At 50.6% G+C, this 27,991-nt stretch overlaps 1 protein-coding gene across 6 annotated transcripts; it reads left to right on the top strand.

Annotated features, from left to right (window-relative positions):
* The first annotated feature begins 1,136 nt into the window (after positions 1-1,136).
* Positions 1,137-27,637, top strand: LOC118355703 (CMRF35-like molecule 8). Of its 6 annotated transcripts, none has more exons than XM_049113934.1 (9): positions 1,144-1,341; positions 12,008-12,218; positions 15,249-15,572; positions 16,311-16,479; positions 19,026-19,126; positions 22,922-22,959; positions 23,360-23,467; positions 24,277-24,443; positions 24,667-27,637. In XM_049113934.1, the coding sequence occupies exons 2-8, from the start codon at positions 12,158-12,160 to the stop codon at positions 24,412-24,414; spliced, it is 939 nt and encodes a 312-aa protein (XP_048969891.1). In that variant the 5' UTR covers positions 1,144-1,341; positions 12,008-12,157; the 3' UTR covers positions 24,415-24,443; positions 24,667-27,637. The 6 variants fall into 6 exon arrangements, 5 of the variants coding, with proteins under 5 accessions (XP_035576663.2, XP_048969891.1, XP_035576661.2 ...); XR_007412813.1 differs by having other exon boundaries at positions 1,147-1,341; positions 24,277-25,137; positions 26,684-27,637; XM_049113933.1 differs by adding an exon at positions 10,603-10,711 and having other exon boundaries at positions 1,147-1,341; positions 24,277-27,637.
* The last annotated feature ends 354 nt before the right edge of the window (positions 27,638-27,991 follow it).

Genomic DNA, 27,991 nt, shown 5'->3' with positions numbered 1-27,991 from the left:
GCCGGGTGTGTCTGGGAGGAGCAGCCCGTGTGAATTCTGCACCTGCTTCACCGTATTGATAAGGTCCTGGCCTGTTCTTGGCTGACAAAGCCACCCCATGTGTGTGCATGTGCCAATGTATTTGTGTCGGGGGTTGAGGCAGCCTGAGCCGGCTGAGAGTTTCTCTCTTGATCATGAACATGGAAGTCAAGAAGGGAGTTTCTGAGTCATTAGGAGGTCCCGTCCTCTTGGAGACCAGTGAGCAGGGCGCCTGGTGCATTAGTTTGCCAGAGCCATCTGACAAAGCAGCACGGACGGAGTGGCTTCAACAACAGAAATGGGACGCCTCAGTTCTGGAGGCTGGAAGCCCGAAATCAAGGTGTGGGCAGTGTTGGCTCCTTTTGAGGGTCCCCGCAGGAAGGATCTGTTCAGGCCTCTCTCCTCAGCTTGCAGATGGCCGTCCTCCCTGTGGTTCTTCATGCCGTCTTTCCTTTATGTTGTGTCCCTGTGTCTAAATGTCCCCTTTTTATAAGGACACCAGACATATTGGATTAAGGCCCACCCTAATGATCTCATGGTAACTTGATTATTCCTGTCAAGACTCCTATCTCCAAATCATGTCCCATTCTGAGGTACTAGGGCTCTACCATATTGAATGGGGTGGAGACGGAATTCAGCCGGAAACCCTGGGCTGGTCTTGGACAAGGCGGAAGGGGAGTGGGTCTGTCAGCGCAGGCCAGAACCGAGGCCGCTTGAGGAATGCAGCAGGCCCCAGGGAGAGGACATGTGCTGGTAGGGCATCCTTCACAAGTGTAGTCTTGCAAATGTGGTTGCTTGGTTCTCTCAGGCAGGCTGTGGGATACCCCCACATGGGGGCTGAGTCTCCCTGGAACCATGTTGAGATTCTTTTCCTCCTCCAGGAAAGCAGATGGCATTAATAAATGGAGACAATTATCTATTGTCTGTAGGCCAAGAACACTGAGATCTGTGTACCCCTTCCCAGATATGGGCTACAGATCTGGGTCAAGGGAGGGCTGGTGGTGAGCAATCATGAAGAGTGAAGTTCCTCTGGTGAGAGAGTGTGCTTCCTCATCTTTCATGTTTCAATAAAAGAATAAGGAATAAACTGCCCCCTCATCATCCCAAATGAGGCAAGAGAGCTGTGATTGGATGTCACGATGGGCCCACAATCACCCCCTAGGAAAGCTATAAAGCCAGGGCCATCTGCCCACCTTGGGTCACAGAGGCACCGCTCCAAGTGTCCACCACCCCCAAGAGTGAGCCGCACCGACCAGCTCTGAGCCCAAGAACCCCTGGCAGGAGGCTGGAGAACCCCATCTTCCAAGGAGACAGGGACCTCAGGTAACACCTGCACACAATATTGGGTTCCCCCTGGAGGGCATAAGGGACATCTGGTCCATTGGACCAGTTTCTGGCTCATGGTGATCATAAAGGGAGTTCAGCCTTGCAGGGCAGGAGGGAGGTCCCCCACCCCGTCATTCCTGGGGGCAAGGCACTGAGGAAATACCTTCTAAAATGACCATCCTGGGGATGCCTGAGTGGCTCAGCGGTTGAGCGTCTGACTTTGGCTCAGGGCATGATCCTGGAGTCCCAGGATCGAGTCCCACATCGGTTTCCCTGCATGGATTCTGCTTCTCCCTCTGCCTGTGTCTCTGCCTCTCTCTCTCTGTGTCTCTCATGAATAAATAAATAAAATCTTAAAAAAAAAAAAAAAGAGGCCATAACCTCTTCACCTCTAGCTGCCCTCCTGGGGCATACTTGCCCCTCTCTGGGGCCTCCCAGGCCCTTCTCCCTCCTAATCCAGAGTCTGCCAGGATTCAGGCCTACGAGCATCCCCAGACAAGACACATGCTAGGGCTGTAGGGTCTGTAAACAGGGATGCCTCTGGCCGCAACCTCACCCATGACCCAAAGGTGGTCCGAGCCATCCTACCCTGTTCCCCCCCCGGGATTTTAATTATATTAGAGAAATAGAAAGTGTAAGCGGCAGGCGGGGGTGGGCAGAGGGAGAGAGGGAACCTCAAGCAGGATGTGGGGCTCAGTCTCACCACTCTGAAATCATGACCTGAGCCAAAATCAAGAGTTGGGTGCTTACCTGACTGAGCTACCCAGGGACCGCCATTCCCTAATTTTAACACAGTTTTGAAAGGATCTGGACTGCCAGAACCATAACCATTAGATATCTTTCCGTCGCTCACACAATGGTTTAACAAATACGTCTATGCTCAAGGACGCAGAGGCACAATGAGTGCAGCACTAAACTCTTCACTGGGACTCCAAGGCCATCCTCCTGAATGGGACTCTCACCCTAATGGCCCTGACCTCTGGGAGCCTAAGGGAAATCTGTCTGGAGGAAGCTTCAGAGTTGCCTATCTCCATCCCCCTGCATGGGTATAAAGAACTCTTAAAGTCTATCGATCCCAGGCCCCTGAGATCATGACCTGAGCCGAAGGCAGACGCTTAACTGACTGAGCCACCCAGCTGCCCCTTCTTTTTATTTTTTTTAAGATAAGGTTTTAATTAAGTAATTAATTAAAGAGGGAAGGAGGGAAGGAGGGAGGAAGGGAGACAGAAAGAGAGAAAGAGAGCTCACATGTGCTCTGATGTGGAGCTTGACCTCAGGACCCTAAGATTGTGACCAGAGCCGAAATCAAGAGTCAGATGTCTGGCTGACTGAGCCACCCGGGCACCCCTGTCCTATCCTATCCTAATCAATCCTTTCTTATCCACCACCTCTGAGCCCAAGTAGAGTCCCGGGCATTCCAAATTCTGCACAGTAGAGTTTCCTAAACGTGTTTGATTGTATGCATCATCTTCGGGAGCTTGTTGAAATGACAGATCCCCAGTCCCAGCCCTTTAGAATCCTGATGCAGGAGGTCTGAAGTGGCCCTGGGAAGCTGTATTCCTAACCAGGACCCCACTGACTGTTATAGTTAGTCAAGCCTGGGGGCCCTGTGGTGGGGACCTGGATGAGTTGTATACCATCCCCACCCCTGACTTCCTTGATGGTCCTATAAAGGCTGCTGGGGGAGCATTGGACCAGCTGGGTGACTGGCCCACAGGGAAACATTCAGTCACTTTTCCATACTTTGGGGATTGCCATGGGGGCAGGGTGTGTGGGGTAGAAAGAAGGAGAGCCGAAGGACCTGAGGCCTGTCGTCCTCTCACACCTCCCAAGAACTGAGGCTCTATTTGGGGTCAGGCTGGATATCCTACTGGAATTTTTAAGGGCTCTGTTCATCCTTCTCCCAGAATTCCTGGAGAACAGAAATCAGATGGGACTGACATAGGCAGGGTCACAGGGCTGGGATTGAGGACCCCTGGGGCCACTTCTCTGCACCATTTCCTGTGTCTGATGGAAGGGAGAGGCCCCCTCCCACCCAGGCCACTGGGACTTTTGCCTTGATCTGAGTACTACTTCTACTTTTTTTTTTTTTTTTAATTTTATTTATTTATGATAGTCACAGAGAGAGGGGCAGAGACATAGGCAGAGGGAGAAGCAGGCTCCATGCAGGGAGCCCGACGTGGGATTCGATCCCGGGTCTCCAGGATCGCGCCCTGGGCCAAAGGCAGGCGCCAAACCGCTGCGCCACCCAGGGATCCCTACTTCTACTTTTTAAGGAAATCCTTTGTTTTCCCGTCTTTGTTTATGTGCTTCGCACCAAAATGTGAACTCCCAGAAAGGAGAATTGTCATAGTTTCATCTTCATGTCCCCATCTCTGGGTTTGGCACAATGTAGGTGGTCATTAAATAGTTGCCAACTAAACTAATAAACCATGCCTGGGCATAGAGTGCCCCCTGGTGGATTCAGAAGTATGGCGGCGTCTCGGGTCTTGTCCTGAAGTCAATTTGGAGTGACTTGTCCAGACCCTGGGGTTCTGGGCAGCCCATCCAAGTGTGACGTCATGTGGGGCCAGAGCCAGCAAAGTGGTCCCAAAGATATGGCTATTGTAGGATGATGAGGGACAGATGAGAAAGGGACACCTAGTCATTGGGGAAAGAAGACCTGGGAAAAGGATTGAAAGAAGTTTGAGCTGTCTTGCAGAAGAGCGAGGACCAGGAAGGCTACTCTGTTGGTTTTGGAGATTAAGGAAGAAGCACAAGCTGTGGCCCACTTCACCTTCCCCTGGAGCACAGCAGGGTGGTGTTGATGCGATAAAGCCAGTAGAGATAGCAACTACAAACCTTTCTGGGGTGTGGACACTGGGGACTGGTGTGACCATTATCCTCATTTCACGGGTGAACAAGCTGAGGCCCAGAGAAGTTGATAACTCAGCCAAGATGGCACAGTTTGTCAGTGGCAGGACTGGGGTTCAAAGCCAGGCTGTGAGACATCCAGAGTCCCTGCTCTTTATGATCGTCAGAATTCACTCATTTTCTGAGCCAACTTGGTGGATCTGATCCTGTGGAAGGATTGGGGATTGGACACCAGATCCTTGGGTCTCCTCCCCGTGTGGCCGAAACATACGTTCAGAAAGGGGCTCCTGTTGGCGAGGAGCCTTGGGGTGCTTGGGCCTCGAACCCAGAGCCTTACGGTAGAGAACTTAACTGGGAGAGAGGGGAGGGAGGTTGACGAGTTTCCCTGCCTCTGACTTCTCAGTCCCAGAGGTGAGGCTGCTGCCCCACCACCCCCACCTGCAGCCTCAGCCCCACCCTTCTTCTAGAACAGTCTAATTGAGGCAAGTAGAGCAACAGCCTGCTCAACCTAACAGGCAGCTGGGCAGTCCCAGGGGGGTGGGGGTGTGGTGCTTAGAGTTGGCTGCCTGGATGGGTGTCTGAGCGTCCCTTGGGTCTCACCGGCTGGGAACCAGGAGTCCAAGACATCCCAGAGTCTGAGTTCCAGCGTCTCCCATCCCTCCTGGGCAGCCTCTGTCCTGTTCCCTTCTTCATGCTTCTCCCTCTCCTGCCTTCCCTGGCTCCTGGTCCACCACAGAGAGGCCCCCCCTCCACTCTCTGAAGTCTCCACATTCTCTCTCCAAGGGGCGGGGCCTTCCCCTTCTTCCTGGTCTGCTGGCTGGGGGATCTGGAAGGATCAATGCCGCACACCTGGCTATGTGTACAGAAGCCGCTGGGCCTCCCCGCTTGCAGAGATGGACCAGTTACCTGCCCGACAAAGCCGGCAGCTCTGGCAACCACCGACAGGTGGCTACATGGACTGCCCGTCGCTGGCCAATTCCGACTTGACCTGGGTCCTGGGGGGAGCAGCTTCTCTACGGGGGGTGCAGAGGGCACTGCCTCCTGCCTGCTGGGTCCCGCTGCCGGGTTTGTGTTCCCTGGATCCCCCCACCTTGGGAATAGGACCGGGACGGGTGGACCTCCCTGGCACTGCCCCACAGTCTGCCATCGGGCTCGCCCCAGCTCTACCCTGTCCAGTCTATGCTCACTCTGGACCCCACCACCCCATCTTCTGGAGCCCTCAGGTGTCCCCTGTGGGCCCACCAGAGCTGGAACAGACAGGCAGGGATGGGCTGGGAGGGATCCAAGGTGGGAGAGGGCAGCCAGGAGTTGAAACATGGAAGGTGTTGGAATTCAGGGTGCAGTGGAGCCAGGTAGGAATGACTTGGGCCAGGGCAGGTCAGGGCACACCTCGTCTTTCAAGCACTACTGACAAGCGGTCCCTGCACCACCGAGCTTCATCCCTCACTTTCTGGGGAGAGGGAGACACCCATTCCCTCTCTTGGAAGTTTTTTTAAACTATTTTGCTACTTGATTTGTTGACAGCCTTCCCTGTTCCTCTCACACTGCAGGAAGGAAGGAATCAGCTCTTTGAAATATTGACATTTGGTCAGTGCCAGGAAGGGACTGAGGGAGATTGGGGCAGGTGAAGGAAGGAGGGAGATAGGACTTACAGAGATCGAGATGAATGGCTGGGGATGGTGGTAGAGAGAAGGTCTTTGGGCTCACACTCACCATGGGCCTCAAATTTTTTTTTTAAGATTTATGTATTTATTCATGAGAGACATAGAGAGAGAGAGGCAGAGACACAGGCAGAGAGAGGAGAAGCAGGCTCCATGCAAGGAGCCTGATGTGGGACTTGATCCCAGGATTTGGGATCAGGCCCTGAGCCAAAGGCAGATGTTCAACCACTGAGCCACCCAGGCATCCCTCAAATTTGTTTTTTAAAAATTTATTTATTTATTTTAGAGAGAAAGAGAGAGAGAGAGGCGGTGGGGAGGGCAGAGGGAGAGAGAGGGAGAGAACCCCAAGCAGACTCCATGCTGAGTGCAGAGTGCAAAGTGGGACTTGATCCCACCACTCTGAGGTCATGACCCGAGTTGAAACCAAGTGTCTGGTGCCTAACTGACTATGCCACAAAGGTGTCCCTAAATTTATTTTTTAAAAATTAGGTATAAAGCCATAAAACTTATTTTTTATGTATATTTCAGTAATTATAAGTAAATCTATAGTTGTGCAACCATTACCGGAACACAATATTAGAGGATTTCTTTCTTTTTTTTTAAGATTTTATTTATTTATTCATGAGAGACACACAGAGAGAGGCAGAGACACAGGCAGAGGGATAAACAGGTTCTCTGCAGGAAGCCCGATGTGGGACTCGATCCCAGGACCCCAGGATCACGCCTTGAGCCAAAGGCAGACACTTGACCACCTAGTTGCCCCTTAGAACCCTTCTTCAAACTTAGTTTCGACCTTATTCCTATGTGAGTTTGTCCTTAAAGTCCCGGTGTTTATGGGACTTCCTCTGCTGGGAAGGAAAGTATCGTTCCCATAACTCTGCATCTGGGTCCCATCGCCAGCCCACACCGTGAGTTAATATTTTTATAAACTTTGTAATTGTGTGTGTGTGTGTGTGTGTGTGTGTGTGTGTAGGTTGCATGTGAAAAGCTTTGATTTGTTAAATGCTCTGATTTTCATTAATCCTTTTTTAGACACTCTTCATTTTGTGATATACTAAGAGACTCAGGAAATGAAAGTGGCTCCAACCTGTCTGGATCTCAGGGAGGTACAGAAAACCAGAAAGAAATACCAGACTCAGGCAAAGTGAGGTGACACAATTAGCTTCACGTTTACCAGCAGGCAGCACGTATAATCCTTACCTGCTCCTTGGAACAGGAGGGAGACACGGCCACGTCTATAACTAGCGCTCACCTACTGCAAAGTCCTATGGACTCTCAGTTGCCTCCTCTAGCCCTTCGAGACACATGCATTCTATCAGCTTCTGGAAATGTCTGTGGGAAGGCTGCTGGGACAGATAAGCAGTGGGGTCAAGGAGGTTATAGGGGTGTATGTGTGTGCATTTGAGGAAGCCTCTGACCCTCCCGAGGTAGGGTCATTCCCAGGGGGTCAGAAGCTCACATGGTCAAACTCGAGGCCAAATGTGCTTCCCGAAGCCAATATTAGAAGTTTTTGAACTGACAGCTTGCTGGTCATCCCACCCCACCCTCTGTCAGCACAGGGGCAAGAGCCAACAGGAACTGTTTTATGTTTGTCTGGCATCATTCTACCCAGAAAGTGGCCTGGGGCTGCTCTTGGGTGAGGGAGGAGGAGGAAGCAGAAGCCGATGATGGGGAGGCCGACGGAGTGAGGACTCCCGGGCAAGCCCATCAATTTGTCAACCTCAGTTACCCAACAACCTCTTCCTTGTCTCACGCCCTGGGGTGGTAGTTTGGTGCCCTCCACTGCTTTCTAGCACCCACTCTCCCCCTGCCCTGGGCAGTCAATCACTCGAGAGGTGTGGTATGGTGGACAGAAGTTGGGGTTCTTGCAAGTGAGTTATCTCATGAGTGTGAGGAGCAGAGGTAAGCACGTTTCAGGGCATGAGTTCAGCAAACAGCAGCCTAAGTGAGGGACAGGTGCGTCCTTGTCTCTGCTGTCACCGCGAGCCTCCCATGGAGGAGGGGACGCAGGGCCTGCAGTACTGCTCCCACTTCACAGAAGGAAATGCCGACCCACTGACCCGAGACACACCTGCAGCTGGAAGGCAGCTCAGGGCCAGACCAGCCTGCGTTACCCCCTATGTCACCACTGGGGTGCGGAGGGTAGGGTGGGGTGCATCCTCCGGGGCTGGATCCCCTCCCCCACCTCCTAGGGTATTAGCAGTGATGCAGGAGACATGAGGGTCCAGTGGTGGCAGGAGGCTGCCCCGGGGCATCTGCCCACTTTGTGTGTCCCTGGGGAGCCGGAAGAGGACAGGCACAAGCGCCGGATGCTGCCCCTGCGCCCCCTCTAGGTGTGCCGGCTGCTGGCCTCTGTTCGGACCTAGTTTCTGCTGAGCAGTGGTTTAGGGTAAGCTCACATCCTCAGGGCTCAGTTGGATGGATCTTAACACACTCGCACCCTTTTAAGTTCTATCCCTTTCTTCCTCCTGAGGATGGAGTTTGGCATGAGGACGGGAGAGGCCTCGCTGGCCTGGCTTCTCTGTACCTGTCCCCAGTCCTGGTTTCCCTTCCCTGGGCAGTGCGGTGGGCATGGAGCCTGGGGCTCCCTGCTTTCAAGGAGTCTTACCGTGCGAAGGAGGGTATTCAGCGACACCCCAGCCTGGGCAAGCAAACGCCGAAACAGACACTGCGGGGGACAGGGGTGCAGGAGGGGCTCAGAGGCACCTGGAGGAGGCAGGCGTGCCTTCGGAGAGGATGACTTGAGTGCAGCCTTGAATGAATGAGTAGGGGACGTGCAGGAGGCTGAAGGTGAAGGAATGACCTTGGGGGATGCCCAGGCCCCTCCCACTGCTGATGCCCCAGTCCCCCTGGCTGGGATTCCGAGGAGCCCCAGGGCGCCCCTCCGGGGACACCCAGGAGGAGGCCCCGAGTGGATACTCCGCTGTGCTCCGCAGACCCCTGTGGGACAGGTCTCCTTGCTGGTCCTCTTTCCGGGGTGCAGACATTCTCACATTCCCTCCAGCTCTAGGCACCTGTGAGAGCAGCAGCTCTGTGAACAGGAAGCCTCAGGAGCCCTCTGGGGGACAGACTGCGCACTCAGGCCTCTGGCCTGGACCACCACCCAGCTGCTCACCCACATTTCCATCTCTGTCTAGAACACAGCGTGCCCAGGGCCAAGCAGGGGAGTGTGTTATGGGCCATGACTAGCTGGTTGGATGTGACCCTGGGGCTATGGAATGCACTGGAATATGGGTTTGCCAAGCTGCTTGGGTCCCTGGAGGGTCCGGCCATGCGGGAGTGGGTTCCCTTGAGGTGGACAGGCAGGTGGGTGCAGGTGGTCCCAGGGAGTCCAGCGGAGCGGCAGGCGGGTTCCAGATGCTTCCAGTTCCCGGTCCTCCTTCCCTGCTGCGCTTCCCCCACTGCTTCTCATTCCCTGTTACCCTTTTACCTCCAGTGATCCCTGAAGATATTAACCCCTTGGAGACGAAGCACCTGGCACATAGTAGGTGCTGGGTCCCCCCTCCCCTCTCATTACGGACTCCCCCAACTGTCAGCTCCTCTTCTACAGCAGCCAGTCATGTGGCTGCTTCCTGCTGGTCAGCCCTCAGTTCCCAGCCTCTTGGCCTCTTGGCCAAGCTTGAGGGGCACCCACAGTGCGGGAGGGGCCTTGAGCTCCAGAAAGGAAGAGGGAGAGGGGTGGGAGCCACCGACTGCCCTGGGGAGAGGGCAGTTCTGGGACTGTGAAGGATCGGAAAGGGAAGTTCTGCCGAGTGGCCTCACAACTAAATGGCCCCCAAGTCTTTTCTGGGGCCCCTGCCGTTCACGGGACTCAATGCAGTGGCTGCTGCTACCATGTCCGCCCAGAGAGTCCCCATCCCACGCTGTCCACTCTTGTCCCTCGGACCTCCGAGCATGTGCGTCCACACTGGGAAGAGGCTCAGAACTTGATGAAAGGTCCTGCGGTTGTAGGACTCCCCCCCACACCTCAACCCTGAGAAAGGGGGCTCAGGCCTGGGGCTCTCAGGCTTGTCTTCCCCTAAATCGTGTAGACATGTGGTTATTAGGGTGTGATGGGGAAAGTATCACTTCCCTAATCTTCTGACATCGTGTGGCAATTTTTAAAAAATATTTTATTTATTTTAGAGAGTAAGCACGAGATGGGGCAGAGGGACAGGGAGATAGAGAATCTTGAGCAGGCTCCACACTCAGCACAGATCCCGACATGGGGCTTGATCTCACAACCCTGGGATCATGACCTGAGGTTGGACTGAGCCACCCAGGTGCCCCTCGTGTGGCAATTATGCATCATTTCATTTCTTCCTTCATGTCTGTGGACCCGTTGGGGTGAGCAGGGTGGATGCAGCAGGGACTGATACCCCTGCCTTCCTCCTCCAGGAGTCCAGATGTTTCTCTGTGATCCTAAGAGGAGTCGCACCCCACAGACTTATGAAGCACATCTCTCTTTCCCTATTGAACCCTATTTTCCTGTTGCCATTCTTTCTTGTTTTCTTTAATTTAAAAAAAATTTTTTTTATATATTAAATAGGCTCCAGCATGGAGCCCAAGGTGGGGCTTGAACTCACAACCCTGAGATCTGAGGCGAGATCAAGAATTGGATGCTTAACCCGCTGAGCCACCCAGGCACTCCCCTATTGCCTTCCATTAGAGTGAAGATGTATTCCCTTGGGGAAAGACTGGCCTAACAACATTATTACCTCCCATTCGAGTATTTTTATAATTATTATACTGTTTACTACCACAGATCAGCTGTGATCACTGACATTTTGCTGGAGCCACATATTTTACTGACAATTGTGCCAGCACCAAGTGGACAAGCCACAGGAGATCCTAGCCTCCTGCTTCTCAGTCTGGTGGGTCCCCCTCCTAACCTTGACATTCGAGACCATAGCAGTGCCTTTTGGTGGTTAAATTGGAAAAGGTGCACCTCTGGAGAGAGTTGATAATTATTAGACTAAGTACACCACTAAGGATGACACCTCTCTTACAGTCTCCTGTTCCATTCAAGATCTTGATCTTGGAGCTTTACGAGTCTTTTCTCTTTCTTTTTTTTTAAGATTTTATTTATTTATTCATGAGAGACACAGAGAGAGAGGGAGAGAGGCAGAGACACAGGCAGAGGGAGAAGCAGGCTCCATGCAAGGAGCCTGACATGGGACTCGATCCTGGGATCCTAGAATCATGCCCTGGGCCGAAGGCAGACGCTCAACCGCTGAGCCACCCAGGCGTCCCTTCATGAGTCTTTTAATTTATGACTGCATTGTCCTAGAAATTTTTCTGGTGCCTACCTAACTCCGTGCTTGGAACCTTGCAAAGGAGAATGGGCGAGTCTTTTTGGTTCCCTTGTACCTTCCCGGGAAAGGTGCTCCTGTGGCCAGAAGGGAGCAGGAAAGTGAAAATGCCCCAAGGAGCAGGGGGGGAGGGCATTCTTGGGCCTCCAGAGCTAGTGTAGGGCTCCCTCTGGGTGGTACTGGGAATGAGTAACCACAAGCTCTCAGATGACATGTCACATGATAGGACTGGTTTCCTATGCTCATGTGGCCACACTGTGCAAGCTGAGGGCACTCATCACAAGGATGTGTGTGTGTGTGTGTGTGCACTTGTGTTTGGAGTCTAAGCTCCAGGTGAACCAGGGTGAGAGGGGTCCCTGAAAGTTTGCTGAATCCCTGAGCTGGGACCAGTACAAACTGCATAGGAAGGAAGGTCACAGCTTGAGGACATGTGTTCAAGACTAAGAATCATTGGGACTCTGAGGTCCCTGTGCCAGCTTGGGGGTCTGGGCCTTGAGCTGGGAGCTCATAGTAGGGGAGCGCTCTGGGGCGGCCTCACTGCAGGTGCCACCAGGCCTGGAGAAGGACGCTGGCCCTAGCTCCACCCCACTGGCTCCTCACCCTGACCGCAAGGAAACCAGAGGAATTACTGTGCCCAGAAGGAAGGAAACTGGGCCCTGTGGTCTTGGGGCTGTGATGGAGGGGGGAAGGGTGCAGGCCTGTGCCGCTTGGGGGAGCAGGAGGGCTCCCGGCACTGGAAATGCCTGTGGGATCTGTGACACAGCTGGGATGGGTAGGATGGGGCATGGGTCCTGTGGGGCTCGCCCGTCACCGTCCCCAGAGGCTTTGCTCCCTCAGTGCCCTTCACTTTCTGACCAGCTCTAGGAATAGAATCTAAAGATATTGAACAAGGAAGCAACCGGCACGAAGAAAAGCAGAAGTGGAAGCCTTGGAGACTCGGCCCTCCTCCTCCTCGAAGCCGCCACGAAGCCGCCTGGCTCTGCTGCAGGTGACATCTGTGCCAGAGAGATGGTCTGGAACGGCGGGGTTGCATGGCTGCCTTGGGCTCTGCTGCTTCTCTGGGTCCCAGGTGAGGGGCAGGGCTGCAGGGGAGGCGGCGGTCCCCCAGACCTCAGAGCGGGTGTGCTCTGTCCAGCACAGACGTGGATGGATGGAAGGGCTGCACCCTGGAGGGGCCAGACGAGGCCCAGGTCATCCACCTGACCTTCCATGGGCCACAGCGGGTGCCCCGATGGGCTTTGTGGGAAGTTTCAGATGAATTATTACAGGAAGAAGGAGGAGAGGGCAGGTGGCAGCAGAGTGGGTAGGAGAGGGCCCCAGAGGCCACTGAGGGTAGGGACCCGTGTCTTGTGCAGGGAGGGCTGGGGACTGGCAGGAGCAGGCTGTGATGGGGAGAGGCCAGGCCTGAGGGCCAGGGTCTCTGTCTCCCCAAGGCAAGGAGGTGGGGACAGAGCAGAGAAGGTGGTGGGAGCGAAGGGGAGGGCAGAGAAGCCACGGGGAGGGAAGAGATGGAGGGCTGCTTCTTCTTCTTCTTCTTCTTCTTCTTCTTCTTCTTCTTCTTCTTCTTCTTCTGGTAAAGATGTTATTTATTTATTCATGAGAGACACACAGAGAGAGGCAGAGACACAGGCCGAGGGAGACGCAGGCTCCTTGCAGGGAGCCCAATGCGGGACTCGATCCCAGGACCATGGGATCACGCCCTGAGACAAAGGCAGACGCTCAACCCCTGAGCCACCCGGGCGTCCCGGGATTTAGGGCTTCTCCAGGGAGCAGGGGCTTTCTGTTTCTGGGGATCTGGCCTCTGAGCCTCTCAGGAGCTCTCCACACACCAGCGGGCCAGCCTTGGCAGGTCTGTCCCTGGGGTACTTAAATTCCTTTTGGTTATCTCGATTATAAATTGCACATTTTCTTCGACTCTGTTTGCTGACTAGTTGTCCACGGGTAAGCTATTCCTTTTGTGTATTAATTTGGAGGCAATCACCCCAGCACGGCTAGTCTGTTCCTTACCCACTCCAGGGAGTCCTTGTGTTTTCCTGGGGTCTGCCTACATGGGAGTTTGTCATTCCTTCTGGATATCCGTCTGTCTCCTTTGTTTCTCTCACTGGCCACAGGCTGGCACAGCCAGAATGATGCCCACGACAGAGGTGGCGGTGGCCATCCCTGCTTTGTCCCTGGTGAGAGCAGGTGTCCAGTGTCTCGCATTAAGTGTAAAGAAGGCATCCACTTGTGCCTCTTTGCAAGACTTTTTTTGTTTTGTTGTTTGTTTCTTTTTAAAGATTTTATTTATTAAAAAAAAAAAGATTTTATTTATTTATTCATGAGAATAATCCCACTGGTAGGCGTCCCTACAAGATGTTTTTAAAAATGGTAGCAATGGGTGTTGGATCCTTTCACACTATCTATGCAGATGATTATTTTTTCTTCTTTTTATTTTATTTCTTATTTTGGTTTTTCTTCTTTGATCTATTAAAGTGATGAATTCTATTAAGAAATTCAGGGGGTAGCCCGGGTAGCTCAGTGAGTTAGCACCGCCTTCAGCCCAGGATGTGATCCTGGAGACCTGGGATCGAGTCCCACATTGGGCTCCTTGCATGGAGCCTGCTTCTCCCTCGGCCTGTGTCTCTGCCTCTCTCTCTCTCTCTGTCTCTCATGAATAAATACATAAAATCTTAAAAAAAAAAGAAATTCAGGGATGCCTGGATGGAGATCGAGGTGCCTCTGCCCCTCTCTCTCTTTCTCTTTCTCTTTCTGTGTCTCTCATGAATAAATAAATAAAATCTTAAAAAAAAAAAAAGAAATTCAGCTGCATCTTAGTCTCAATATATCATGCTGTCTTCATGAAAAGAATTAGGGAGGTTTTCCTGCTTCTATATTCTCTATAAATGTGCAAATGAAGTTGAAATTATTTGTTCCTTGAAGGTTTGAGAGAACTAACTTACAAAACTGTCCAGGTTTTATTCTTTTTGTTTTTTGAAAGACAGAGGTTTTTTTGTTTGTTTGTTTGTTTTGCATTTCCCCTCAGCTTTATTGAGGTATAAATAAAAACTGTGGATATTTATGGTGCACAATATGATTTTTTTCTTTTTCTTATTTATGTATTCATGAGAGACACAGAGAGAGAGAGGCAGAGACACAGGCAGGGAGAGAACCAGGCTCTATGCAGGGAGCTCAACATGGGACTCGATCCCGGGACCCCAGGATCGCCCTGGGCCGAAGGCAGATGCTCAACTGCTGAGCTACCCAGGCGTCCCCCCTGTGATGTTTTGATATGTGCTGCACCTCACACATCACCAGGAAAGGTCTCCTTGATAATAGGCATATTCACTTGATAATATATATCTTCACAAAAAATATATATATATTCCAGGCCAATATTGGTAATCTATGTTTTCCTAAATATAGAAAAATCATCGGTTTCATCTAAGTTTACAGACTTATTGGTAGAGGCTTTCCAATAACCCTGGTTATTCTTCTTATACATTGTATATGTGTTTCTCCTGTTTTTCTTGATTTGGCTACCGCTAGAATGTTTGTCTCTCCCATTCGAAAAATCAGTTTTCCAATGTATATGCTAATTCCACTGTTTTCTGTTCCTTAACTCCCTAATTTCTTTTTTAAAATATATATATATATTTTTTTATTGAAGTTCGATTTACCAATATATAGTATCACACCCAGTGCTCATCCCATCAAGTGCCCCACTCAGTGCCCGTCACCCAGTCACCCCACCCCCCTGCCCGCCTCCCCTTCCACCACCCCTTGTTCGTTTCCCAGACCTAGCTCCCTAATTTCTGTTCCGACCTTATTCTTTCTTCCCAGGTAGGGGGTACATGCATGTGTTCCTCTCCCGACTTCCTGAGTTGGAGGGTTCTCTTGTTCATCTGGGCTTTACTGGGGTTTATTGAGATGAGACCTCATGACCCTGGGGTCTGGAGGAAGGGGCTGCTGTGATAAAAGAAATCTTGGGAGTGACGGAAGAGGAAGGGGAGGTTCTGGAAGGGGGTGGCTGATGCGAGATGGGGCAACTTTGGTGGGTGACCCCCAGGGCGCCCCTGACCCAGGCCCGTCTGCTGAGGGGCCACACTCGGCTGTTTTCTAGGCTGTTCGTCTCTGCGTGGCCCCGACTCCGTGTCGGGCACCGTGGGGGGATCCCTGAGCGTGCGGTGTCAGTACAAGGAGAGATTCAGAGACCATGACAAATACTGGTGCAAAAGCCCATGTGTGTGGAAGATCGTGGAGACCACAGAGTCACAGAGAGAAGTGACGAAAGGCCGCGTGTCCATCAGGGACCATCCTGCAGACCTCACCTTCACAGTGACCTTGAAGAGCCTCACAGAAGGCGATGCAGGAACATACAAGTGTGGGATCGACACACTGTGGTGGGTTGACCCCACCTTCTCCGTTGTGGTGTCTGTGAACCCAGGTGAGCTGTGCACACTCACATGCCCCCTAGTACCAGTACCTGGGCTGCCTGAAGGGTCTCAGGTTGGAATGGCTGCTATGAGCTTGTGCATGTGTGTGTATGTGTGTGTGTGTGTGTGTGTGTGTGTGTGTGTGTGTGTCTGTGTCTGTGTCTGTGTTTGTGTAGGAGGAGGAGACAGAGAGTCAGGGAGGCTTCCTGGAGGAGCTGGCCTTTTGGCTTAATCTTGAGAAGGGGCTGTCAAGAAGGCAAGGTGTACAAAGACGAGAGGGAGAGCGCTGGTGCCAGCCCTGCGGACACCCAGAGCCGCGCTGCAGGCAGGTGGGAGCTGAGTGGAGAGGCAGGTGGCGCCAGGCGGTGAAGGTGCTGGGTGCAGCATCCAACCAGGATGGTCAGATTTGTAGGTTAGACAGAGGTCTCAGGCAGGCAGCTTGTGGCTGTGGCCAGAGGGGGATGAAGCTGGAGTGCAGGGGTGACCAAGGGGCTCTCCCGAGGTCCTGACCCTCCTCCGCAGGATGGAATCAGGACTGTTGAGCGCGAGCAGTGCAGTGCCCATGTCCCTTCTGGAAATGCTCACTTGGCTCAGGAGGGCCCTGGGGAGACTTTGCCCCCGGGATCCTCCATCCTGCCCCTGCCCTGAGTGAGCATTTTGTGTGAAATCAAACAAAAAATGTATTGGCAAGTAGTGAGTGGGAGAGTCCGAGAGAGCTATCCGGGCTCTGATTTGTGTTTCCACGCCAGCAACAATGTCTACCTCATCTGCCAGCATCACTGTAACTCAGATCTCGACAATCACAGCTGAAATGAAGACCAAGTTGTACTGGTCCTCCTCATCCCCTGCCTCGACCACCACGGGAGCCACCCACAGTGCAAGCAGCCAGGAGGAATTACAGCCAAGTCAGAGTCTGGGGTAAGGTGCCCTGTCCCCTGTCCCCAGTCCTGGAGCTGGGCTCTCTCCTCAGGAGTCGCTCAGGGCCAGGGAGAAGCCGAGATGGCAATGGAAGGTAAAGGGACTTCTAATAAGGGCTGATGATCCTACCAGGCAGGTGCTAAATGTCCTACATGCATGTTCTGATCTCACTAGAACTTTGACATTACCAGCCTCATGTTCCAGAGGAGGAGACAGGGGCTCAGAGAGGTTAAGCGGCTTGCCGGCTCCTGTAGTTAGGAGAGGCAGGCTGGTCTTCAGCCCAGGCTATATGATGCAGAGTCTTGGGTTCTTCCTCCAAACTTCTGATTCTTGATCTTTTGGAGCATAAACCCCCAGGAGAATCCCACAATGCTTAAAGAGTCTCTCTCCAGAAAAACTCGTGCAGTTGTAAACCATTTCTGAGGTTCCCAGACTCCTTTTCCCGTCATCACCTTGTGCACTGTGATTCAGCTCTGGCACTGACCACATGGAGTTAGCAAAGGTCCCGAAGGCTGGGGGCTCAGCCCCATAAGACTGCCTGGCTTTAGATGCCAGAGCACTTTGGGGATCCCCTGGCCATCACATTTCTGGCCAACTGGCTATGAATTTGGAGGTGTCCATGAACCCCTTGGGTTAGATGATTGGCTAGATAGCTCACAGAATGCAAGAGAGCACTGTACTTACAAATATGCTTTTATCATAAAGGATAAATAAGGGCCAGTACCAGACAATGAAGAGACATATAGGGTAAGGTCTAGAAGGTTGAACCTGAGCACAGAGCTTCCCTGTTGACTCCCGGGGGAGTTGGGGCACGACACCTGCCTTGGGCATTGATGTGCTCACCAGCCAGGAAGCTCCTCCTAGTTTTGGTGCCTAGAATTCTTGCTGGGGCTCCATTACACAGGTGTGATTGGTTGAATCATTGGCCACGTGATTGAACTCAGTCCCCAGCCCCTGTGGATCTGCTCCCTGAATTTCAGGTTTCTATAATCGTGGGGTTGGTTCTTCTGGTGCCCAGCCCCAATCCTGGCTCACCTCATCTCTTAGCATAAACTCAAGTGTCATGCAAGGGGTCCTTGAATTACAAAGGCATGCCTACTATTAGGGAATTCCCAGGGATTTAGAGCCTCATCTCCAGGAGCCAGGGCAAAGCCTATTCAGATTATTTATTTATCTATTTATTTATTCATGAGAGACACACAGAGAGAGGCAGAGACACAGGCAGAGAGAGAAGCAGGCTCCACGCAGGGAGCCCGATGTGAGGCTTGATCCCAGGACTCCTGGGATCACGCCCTGGGCCGAAGGCAGACACTCATCTGCTGAGCCACCCAGGCGTCCCCAGATTTTTTTTTTTTTTAAGTAATCTCCACACCCAACATGCGGCTCAAACTCAAGACACTGAAATCAAGAGTCTCGTGCTCTACCAACTGAGCCAGCCAGGCGTCCCATTCAGACTCCTTATTATATGACACCCTGAAGCCCTTCCATGGGCCTCCTGTTAACCCAAGCAACAATCTTAACATTAGCTAAGGCCTGAACACACCACTTCCAGAGCTGACTGCAGATGCACATGCAGGGGCAGAGCTAGGTTTTGTGTGGCTTGGAGCCTGGGCAATTTGGTATGTGTGGGGGAGGTGCATCTTAGGAGAAAGACTAGAACGTGATGAATGCAAACTAGACGTATAAGAAGGACCTGGCAAGTGGGGGACCCAAAGTCAGCTTCCCACCTGCTGCAGCTTGTTCAAGTGTGAAACAGCAGAACTGCGGGACGTGTGGGTGGTGCAGTCAGTTAAGTGTCCGACTCTTGATTTTTAGCTCAAGTCACGATCTCATGGTTGTGGAACTGAGTGAGCCCCGTGTCCGGCTCTGCAAAGGGTCTGCTTGAGATTCTCTCTCAGCCCCTCCCCCTACTCATGCAGGCACACACTTGCATGCTTTTTGTCTCAAATAAATAAGTCTAAAAAAAAAAAGAAAGAAATGATAGAGCTACAAGGTGATCTTTTGGTAGCGGTGTTTGTAGTTGCAAGAGACTGTGGGAAATGCCAATTAAGAGGGAAGAATGGAATGTGTGTCTCTGTTGTGGAATACTATGCAAGCTGTGGAAAAGAGTGGGGGTTCTCTTTATGCACAGACATGGAGAGATGTCCACGATGTATTGCTAAGTAAAAAAAATATATAGTGCTGTATTATGCCTCCTTTGTGTGAAAGAAAGGGGAAAGTAATGTACATTTAGATCTTCTTCTATCTGAATAATGAGACACACAGAAAGAGGCAGAGACAGAGGCAGAAGGAGAAGCAAGCTCCTTGCAGGGAGCCCGATGTGGGACTCGATCCCAGGACCCAGGGGTCACACCCTGAGCTGAAGGCAGACACTCAACAACTGAGCCACCCAGGGGCCCCTGGAAGGTTCTTAAGTACACTGCATGTGTGTACAAAGGAGACTATACTATTTTTTTTTTGAAATGTGACCTTATCTATCTATTGCAAATAAACGGGGGGCCTACAAAATCCCTGCCTGCTCGACACGGCCCTGTGTCCCCCTCTAGGCTCCAAGTACTCCTCTCCTTGTTGGCACTTCTGCTGCTTCTGCTGGGGGGAAGCTCGCTGCTGGCCTGGAGGATGATTCGCAGACACAGACGGGTCAAAGGTGAGTCAGCTCCCTGCCAGGTGCAGGGTGAGCGGGCACACTCTCTCATTTTCGAGGCTCTGTGTCCTTGTTCCCCAGAATGGGCATCAAATGTGTACCCTCAGACCGCACACCCTGGGTGACCCCAGAGACCAGACCCCAGAGGAGGTGTCCCCGCTATGGTGGATGCAGGCTGTGGGAGGCGGCTCCCTGGAGGATTGTCTGTGAAGCCATCACCCTCTTCTGTTTAGAACCTCCCACACCTTCACAAGTCCAGGTCTCTCCACAACCGGTCCTGCCCACCCCCTGCCCACACTCTGGAAGGCAGCTGTGCCCGACTTCCTACAACTTGGTAGCAGCTATGACATCAGTCTCTCCTGCGTTTGCTCTGGGCCCCTAGAGCACCTTCTCTGCTTCCTTTTGCCGGCTCAGTCCTGGTGGGCCTCCAAGGCCCTCAGACTTCTTTTCCTCTGGCTCCTTCTCCTGGCTCCCCAAACGTAACTGGGGGCCCCTCCTGGCTGCACCTCTGTACATGCACCATCATGCCCCTTTCACCACCGATTCTCCCCACCTGCTTCCTTGCCGGTCTCCCCACCAGCCTTTGCTACTCCTCATGGTCAGGGGCCATAACTTGAAAACCCACAGAGTTGGTATTTGTTAACCTATCTTTACTATCTCCAGCTACAAGGGCACCCCAGACGCTTTTGGCATCCTGGTGCCCACTTGCTCTCCTCTGGGCTCAGATTAAAAGAGAGAACACATGGGACACCCAGGTGGCTCAGGGGTTGAGCATCTGCCTTAAGCTCAGGGCGTGATCCCGGGGTCCTGGGATCGAGTCCCACATCGGGCTCCCTGCATGGAGCCTGCTTCTCCCTCTGCCTGTGTCTCTGCCTCTCTCCATGTCTGTCGTGATTAAATAAATAAAATCTTAAAGAGAGAGAGAGAGAGAGAGAGAGAACACTTGTAATGCACCCAGCACTCTGTCTGGCGCTCAATAAATAAGCACTTAGTAAACTCAAAGGGCTCATGAAATAAAGCAAGGCACAGAAAGAAACAGATGTGACCATCTTGTTGCTGGCTGGGGGCCCAGCTGTCACCCAAAGGAGTGCAGATTTCTTTCCTAGATGGCATGTGAGCCTTACATTTCCTTCTCAACTCTAAAACGCCTTGACTCCATGACTCAGGGGCATCTGTGGTGCGTGCAGCGCAGACGCAGTGCTCCGGGAGCCTGGCTGAGCTAAGGGCCGGGAGGCGCCCCCTCTGCCCCACACCCCTCCCCACCGTGGAGGCCTGTAGACGCACAGTCAGCCCTAGCATGTGTGTGCCTGAAGCAGGGAAGGAAAACCACTTCCTCTTCCCCGGCTGCTCGTCCCACATCACTTCCGAGTGCCCTCTCCTGACTCGGACCCATGCGTGGTGACCTCCCACGGAGACTTTCTCAGCCCTGATTGCCTCAGACCTGTGGGTTCTAGCCCTCTCTGCCCTTTCACCCAGAGAGCCTCCTTCTACAAAAGGGACATAGGATGGTTGTAGAGCATTCAAAACATAAGTAAAAGCACAAAGAAAGAAAACATCCCCCATAATGAATAAGGAAGGAAACATCCCATAATAAATAAGAAATGCAGGGAAAACCAGCCACTGACGGTTGAGGTGTGTCCTTCCAGCTGCCTTTCTTTCTTTCTTTCTTTCTTTCTTTCTTTCTTTCTTTCTTTCTTTCTTTCTTTCTTTCTTCCCCTTAAAATAAGTTTATTTAAGTACAAAGTGAGTTGAAGAAAAATAGAAGCACCTTGGTTTTTTTTTAAATTAAATTAAATTTATTTGAGAGAGCGCAAGTGTGCATGCATGTGGGGGAGGGCAGAGGGGAGGGACTCCTTAAGCAGACTCCCCAGATGATGCACCGAGCCTGACTGGGGGCGGGGGTGGGGGGGAATCCCATGACCCTGAGAACCTGACCTGAGCCAAAATAGAGAGTCAGATGCATTCAACGGATGGAGCCACCCAGGGGCCCCCTCAGATGTTTTTCAGTGTTTATTTATGCAGATATGATTTCTCCCTTATGGTTTGCTTCAGACCACAATCTCTCTTTTACAGCTTTTTTTTTTTTTCCATTTAACCTATTATCATTTCTGTTGCTGCTGTGAAATGTTCTAGAAGTCTCTTACTGCAGAGTTTAACAGTATGTGTGTGTGTGTGGGGGGGGGGGATTACACCTGGCTTCACTGATCCTCTGGAACAGGAGAAAAGGCTTCTGTTCAAGTATCTTGACTCTCGGCCCCATCCCTGCAAGTCTCAGCCCCTGTCCCCTCATGGTCCCTGCCCCTCTTCCACAGCCTGCCACCTGCCCTGTCACACCTGCTGGCGGTTGCTTCACCTCACTTTGCTGTCCTGAGCACCTGCTGTGATGCCAAGTTCTGCGGGGCTCTAGGGGACATGGGTGTGACCAGGGGAGACGGGCCTCCACCTCCCGCATGCTTTCTGTCCAGCTGGCTACTGTCCAGCTGGTTCACTGCCACGTTCCCTCCCAAGAAAGGTCCCCCTGTCTCTTCCCCACCAGCCTTATCCCTCCGTGGCGCCAGGTGGCCGGTCCCTAACACTTCCCAAGGATACATCCCCTGAGGGTCCATGTGTCTCACCTTCGACTTTGGGGCTCTTGGAGGGTCGGGCGGTATCTCCTCCTGGTGCATGGAGTGAGGTGGGCTCTGGGGGTGGCCTGGCCATGCAGCTACACCAAAGGCATTGTGGCTCTGTGCGCACCCCCGCGGCCCACCAGCTCCTGGGTCCCTGGGTGGCAGGGGCCAGGGATGTGCAGAGCCTGACCCCGAGGCAGGACTCCTGCAGAGCCACGCTGCAGGTGCTGGAAGCCTGAGGCTGTGTGCCCTGAGCCGTGACCCCCTTGGAGCCACGGGACCCTCCTGTGTGTGAGGGACAGCACTGCCTGCCCCCCAGGCCAGGGAGTACAACAGATGACCCCTGTGACCTCTCCTGGTTTGCTGCAGTTCTATGTCTCCCAAAGGACATAGAACTATTTTTTTAATTAGAAAAAAAATTTTTTTACATTTATTTATTCATGAGAGACACAGAGAGAGAGAGAGAGAGAGAGAGAGAGAGAGAAAAGAGAGAGGCAGAGACACAGGCAGAGGGAGAAGCAGGCTTCCTGTGGGGACCCCAATGTGGGACTCGATCCCAGGACCCCAGGATCATGCCCTGAGCCAAAGGCTGATGCTCAACCGCTGAGCCACCCAAGCATCCCTAAAAAAATTGTAGGGCTTCCTAAAACACAAACCTATCCCCAGCAGTTCTGACTCCATACATCTGGGGTAGGGCCTTTGGTTCTGCTTTTTTTGTTTATTGTGGTATAAAGCACCTACCATGAAATTTGCCTTCTTAACCATTCTTAAGCTTACAGTTTGGTGATGTTAAGCATTTTCATGTTTTTGTGAAAGAGATCTCCAGAACTGTTTCATCCTGCCAACAGGTGTCCCTAAACAGATGTCCTTTTCCTGTTTTTTACCACCTGGGAACATTCTTCGAGTGACTGTTTTGAGAACTAGCTTCGTTTGGCCACTTTCCCCAAGCCGGTGCCTTCCCGCTGGTTCATTTCTTCACACCTCCACTCACTCATTCATTCGTCTTTTCCCTCTTCAACCGATTCACTCTTTCCCAAAGCCTTGAACTCCTCCCCTGTGGCAGACCCCAAGTGGCAGGTCCCCAGGGCCAAAGTCTCTAGGGAAATTATTCCTCCCGATGGCTCATAGGGATCCCCATTCCTCCCTTGTTCTGGGATTCAAACTGCCAACTCTTCTCTTGTCTCTTTAGCTGGTGAGAATTCAGAGCCACTCCGGACCCCTGGTCAGGTAAGACGGGCTGGAGGTGTGCCGAGGTGGCTGGAGCTTCAACAATCCCACTGGCCAGTGGAGGGCTGAGTGCATCATCGATGGATAGAGTGGGGTGCTCACCCAGAGCAGAGAGAATGATCCCCGGAAGATCTGGTCATTGGGTCCTCTCTGGAGCTCTGGCCATAGAAAGTGGAATGAGGGAGAGTCCTTCGATGCTGACGTTGGGGGGCATTCAAATACTGCCCAGAGAAGACCAGAGCGGGGGAAGGGGGAGGCAGGCGGGGAGGCTGGGGCACCCAGAGGATAAAGGGAGTAGGGGAGATGTCCGCACACAGGCAAGAACAGAGGCTCCTCTGGGCTGGACCATGGAGGGGCTCCGTGGACCCCCATCAAGACCCCCTATCTCTTGCCCACCCAGGCTACTCAGCAAGGGGAGCTCTGCTATGCGAATCTGGAGCTGCCAATGTGGCCACTTCGGGCAGAGCCTGTGCAACCGAGGCAGGTGGAGGTGGAATATAGCACAGTGGTGAGTACCAGGGCCTGGCTCCCACATGGGGGTCCTGGGCTCTGCTAGAGGCACCACCCTGGGGTGGCAGGGGGCAGAGAGGGAAATGACAGGCCGGCGTGGTGATCTTGTGCCCCCTCCAGCACAGGGCCACACAGAAGGTGTCGATCCTGCCAGAGCTTGGTGTCATTGTAGCTGGGGTGGGAGATGACGGGGCTATCGAGGTGGCCAGTGATGCTCAACAGTCAGTAAAGCATTGCATTTATTAAGCACCCACTGTATACCACGTGTAAGTGTTAACGCCTGAGATTTCCCAGTTTTGGTACCATCATCTCTTGGGTATCAACTCTGCTTTTCAGATTTTTAATCAATGACCCCCTGTAGGTCAACCCTTAGGCATCGTGACTATAAAGCAGAAAATGGAAGAGGCTCCCCTCCCACCCCCACCCTGGGGTCAAGACCCACCTGCTAGTGAAAGAGTTCAGGGAGAGTTTCGGGGGCTAGTTTTTGGAGAAGATGAAGGGGAGATATGCACCAGACATGTGGCCCTGAGACTAGTAACATCCTTGTTTTTCTAACTTGGTGATTAATGATTAATGAGCAGATCCCAGGTACCATCCCCCAGCCTGGGTCTGATGCCTGGGACTTTGTGCTGTGTTTTCACAGGTAGGGTGAAGCAGGGGTGTGGGAGGGACAGTAGGAGAGGATGCATCCCCATTTGCACTGTGAAGATCCCCCCACACCCCCCTTGGGTGGCCCCCATCTCCATCCTGAGCTGGGGGCCCATGCCTCCCCCATCTTTCCCTGAACCTTCCATCTCTCTCTCTCAGCAGAAGGCTTCCAGGGAAGAACCCTACTACTCATCTGTGGTGTTTGACTTCCAGAGTGAGGATTCTAAGGCCAACAGGATTCGCTCCCAGAGGACCCTGGAGCAGGAGACACAGTACAGCGTGATCAAGAACACATAAGTCTGTGTCACCAGCCCTACCATCTGGAGGTCTCTGTGGGCCACAGAAGCCCAGGGACAGCCCCCATAGCCCTCACCCACATCCCACTCAGCCTGCTCCCCTGGACGGTCATCAACAAGGCAGCTGGGTGCCATCAGCCTGGCTGGCTTCCCTGACAATGAGTGGGAATGGGATTCCAGTGGGGTCCCGCAAGGAACCCTCCATCCCACCAGTTCTTGTCACATCCTTCCTCTCTTCTCTGCTTCCTTCCAGCTGTATGTGGAGAGTGGGAGTTCAGTCTCCCATGTGGCTCTGAGAAAAGACGTGGCTCCCATAGGATAGTATCTCCAAATACCTTTATAAATCACAGCTCCATGGAAGTGCCTGGGATCACTGCGGCATGGGGACAACTGGCGGAGAGCTCGGGAGAATACAAAGGCCCTGAAGATGGAGTCTCCCTTGTCTCATGGACAAGGATCCTGAAGCACAGAGAGAGCAGAGTCTTGTCCATGCCTCCAGACCCAGTGGCACATTTCTCTAGACTCTTAATCTTACTTTTAATGTTAAGACATATCAAGACAGTTTGAAATATCTTGAGAGAAGAAAAAAGTTATTTAAGCCATGCTTGCTATGTGTCTGCAATCCTGTATTAAAGAAAACTCCTCCCTTTTGAAGGCTGAATAGTATCCCATTGTGAGGATATATCACCCTATGCTTATCCTTTCATCCATCGATAGACACGTGGTTGGTTTTCATGTTTTAACGATTGTGAATATGTTGCTATAAACATGGTATTTAACTATCTCTTTGAAACCCTGCTTTCCATTCTTTTTAGGTATATACACAGAAGTAGAGCTGCTGAATCATTAGATAAATCTATTTTTAAGCTTTTGGGGAACTGTCATCCTTTTTTCTACAACAGCTACATCATTTTACATTCCCACCAGCAGGCCACAAGGGTTCCAATTTCCCCACATCCTCTCCAACACTTGTTTTTCTGTTTGTTTGTTTGTTTGTTTGTTTTGATAGTAGCCACCCTAATGGATGTGAGGTGGTATCTCATTGTAATTTTGATTGGCATTCCCCAGCGAGCATCTTTTCCTCTGTGTGTCTTTTTTTGAAACATATTTATTCAAGTCCTTTGTCTAGTTTTTTAAAAATGTATATTTTAAAATTTAAATTAAATTAATTAACATACTGTATTATTAGTTTCAGAGGTAGCGATCACTGATTCTTCAGTCTTACATAATACCCAGTGCTCATTACATTACATGACTTTGTTCAGTTTTGAAATGAGTTTTTTTGTTGTTGAATTTTGGTTGTCCATATATTCTGGATATTAAGCCCTTATCAGATACATAATTTGAAATTATTTTCTCTCATTCTGTAGATTGCCTTTTTACTCTGTTGATAGCATTTTTGATGCACAAAACTTTAATTTTCTTGCTGTCTCATTTGTCAATTTTTTCTTTTGTTGCTTCTGACCTTTGGGTCAGATCCAAAAAAATCATTTCTGAATTCAATGCTGTGAAGCTTTTGACCTATGTTTACTTCTAAGAGTTTTATAAATTATGTCCTATATTTAAGCCTTTGATCCATTTTGAGTTTGTTTTTGTATATGCTGTTAGGTAAGAGACCAATTTAATTCTTTTGCATGTGGACATCCAGTTTTTCTAGCAATGTTTATTGAAGCAATGTCCTTTCCCCCATTGAATGGCCTTGACCTCCTTGTTGAAAATAATTTGGCCACACATATGAGGGTTAATTTCTGGATTCTATTTTACTCCATTGGTCTCTATGCTTGACTTCATGTCAGCATAACTGTCTTTTTTTTTTTAAGATTTATTTATTTATTTGAGAGAGAGAGAGTGTGTGTGCAGGGGGGGATGAGCAGAAGGAGAGAGAGAGAGAGAAAGAGAATCTCAAGCAGTCTTCTCACTGAGTGTGGAGCCTGGCACAGGGCTCTATCCTAGGACCCCGAGATCATGACCTGGGGGGAAACCAAGAGTCCAACCAGGTGCCCCAGAATCACTGTCTTTTAATTACTATGGTTTTATAGTTAAATTTTGGAACCAGAAATGTGGGCCCTCTTTTTTTTTCCCAGTTCTTCTTCAAGATTGTTTTTCCTATTCCATGAGGTCCTATAAGATTCTGTATAAATTTTAGGATGGGTTTTTCTATATCTACAAAAAATGTCATTGGGATTTTGATAAGGATTGTATTGAATCTGTAGATCACTTTTAGTAGTATTGACATCCTTTTAAAAAGATTTTATTTATTTATTTAACAGAGAATGAGAGAGAGAGAGAGCATGAGAAGGCAGAGGAAGAGGGAGAAGCAGTCTTCCTACTGAGTAGAGAGCCCAACACAGGGCTCAGTCCCAGGATCTTGGGATCATGACCTCAGCCGAAGGCAGACCCTAATTGACTGATGATCCATTAAGACACCTCCGTATTAACATATTAAGTTTTGACATCTTAACAATATTAAACTTTCCAATCCATGAACATGGAATATCTTTTCATTTATTTGTGTCTTTTTTAATTTCTTGTTTTGTAGTTTTGTAGTTTCATAGTTTTCATGGTACAAGTCTTCTACTTTCTTGGTTTAATTAATTCCTAAGTATTTTACTCTTTTTGATTTTACTGTCAGCGGAACTGCTTTCATAATTTCTAGATTGTTCATTGTTAATCTGTAGAAATGCAACTGATTTTTGTGTGTTGTCTTTGTATCTTGTTACTTTGCTGAATTTATTCATTAGTTCTAACTTTTTTTTTCTCTTTTGGTGGAACCTTGAGGGTTTTCTACATGGAAGAGCATATCATCATCAAACAGAGATAATTTTACCTCTTTCTATCCAATTTGGATGCCTTTTATTTATTTTTCTTGCCTAATTGCTCTGCCAGAACTTTCAGTTTTAAGCTGAATAGAAGAAGCACAAGTGGGTATCCTTGCCTGGTTCCTGACCTTAGAGGAAAAGCCGTTAGACTTTCACAATTGAGTATGATGTGGACTTTTCATACATGGTTTTTTATTATGTTGAAGTAGTTTGTTTCTATTCCTAGTTTGTTAGTATTTTTGATCATGAAAGAGTGTTGAATTTTGCCAAATGCTTTCCTGCGTCAATTGAAATGATCATTTTTTCCTTCTTCATTCTATTCATGTAGTGTGTTACATTGATCAGCTTTTCCATTGAAACATTTTTGCATCCCCGAAATAAATCCCACTTGGTCATGGTGTGTAATCCTTTTACCATTTTGCTGAATTCAGTTTATTAGTATTTTGTTGAAGATTTTTTTGTATCAATGTTCATAAGGAATATTGGACTATAGTATTTTTTTTCTTTCAGTGTTTTGGCTGGATTTGGTATCAGGATGATACTGATCTCATACAAGGAGTCTGGAAATGATGCTTCTTTTTCTGGGTTTTGGAAGATTGTAGGAAGGATTGGTATTCATTCTCCTTTAAATATTTGGTAGAATTAGCCTGGGAAGCCATCTGGTTCTAGGCTTATCTCATCAGGATATTTTCAGTTACAAGTCAGTTTCCTTATTTTGTTATTAGTCTGTTCAGATTTTCTTCTTCTTCTTCTTCTTCT

The sequence above is a fragment of the Canis lupus genome, chromosome 9 (assembly GCF_003254725.2).
Source record: "Canis lupus dingo isolate Sandy chromosome 9, ASM325472v2, whole genome shotgun sequence".
NCBI classification, from domain to species: domain Eukaryota; kingdom Metazoa; phylum Chordata; class Mammalia; order Carnivora; family Canidae; genus Canis; species Canis lupus.
The sequence above is the reverse complement of the archived record's forward strand: the minus strand, read 5'-3'. Positions and strand labels throughout refer to the sequence as shown.

Coding starts and splice junctions, on each gene's coding strand:
- LOC118355703 (XM_049113934.1), top strand. CDS start 12,158: ATGGTCTGGAACGGCGGGGTTGCATGGCTGCCTTGGGCTCTGCTGCTT. Junction 16,480..19,025: donor CAGCCAAGTCAGAGTCTGGG/GTAAGGTGCCCT, acceptor GTCCCCCTCTAG/GCTCCAAGTACTCCTCTCCT. Junction 22,960..23,359: donor CACTCCGGACCCCTGGTCAG/GTAAGACGGGCT, acceptor TTGCCCACCCAG/GCTACTCAGCAAGGGGAGCT.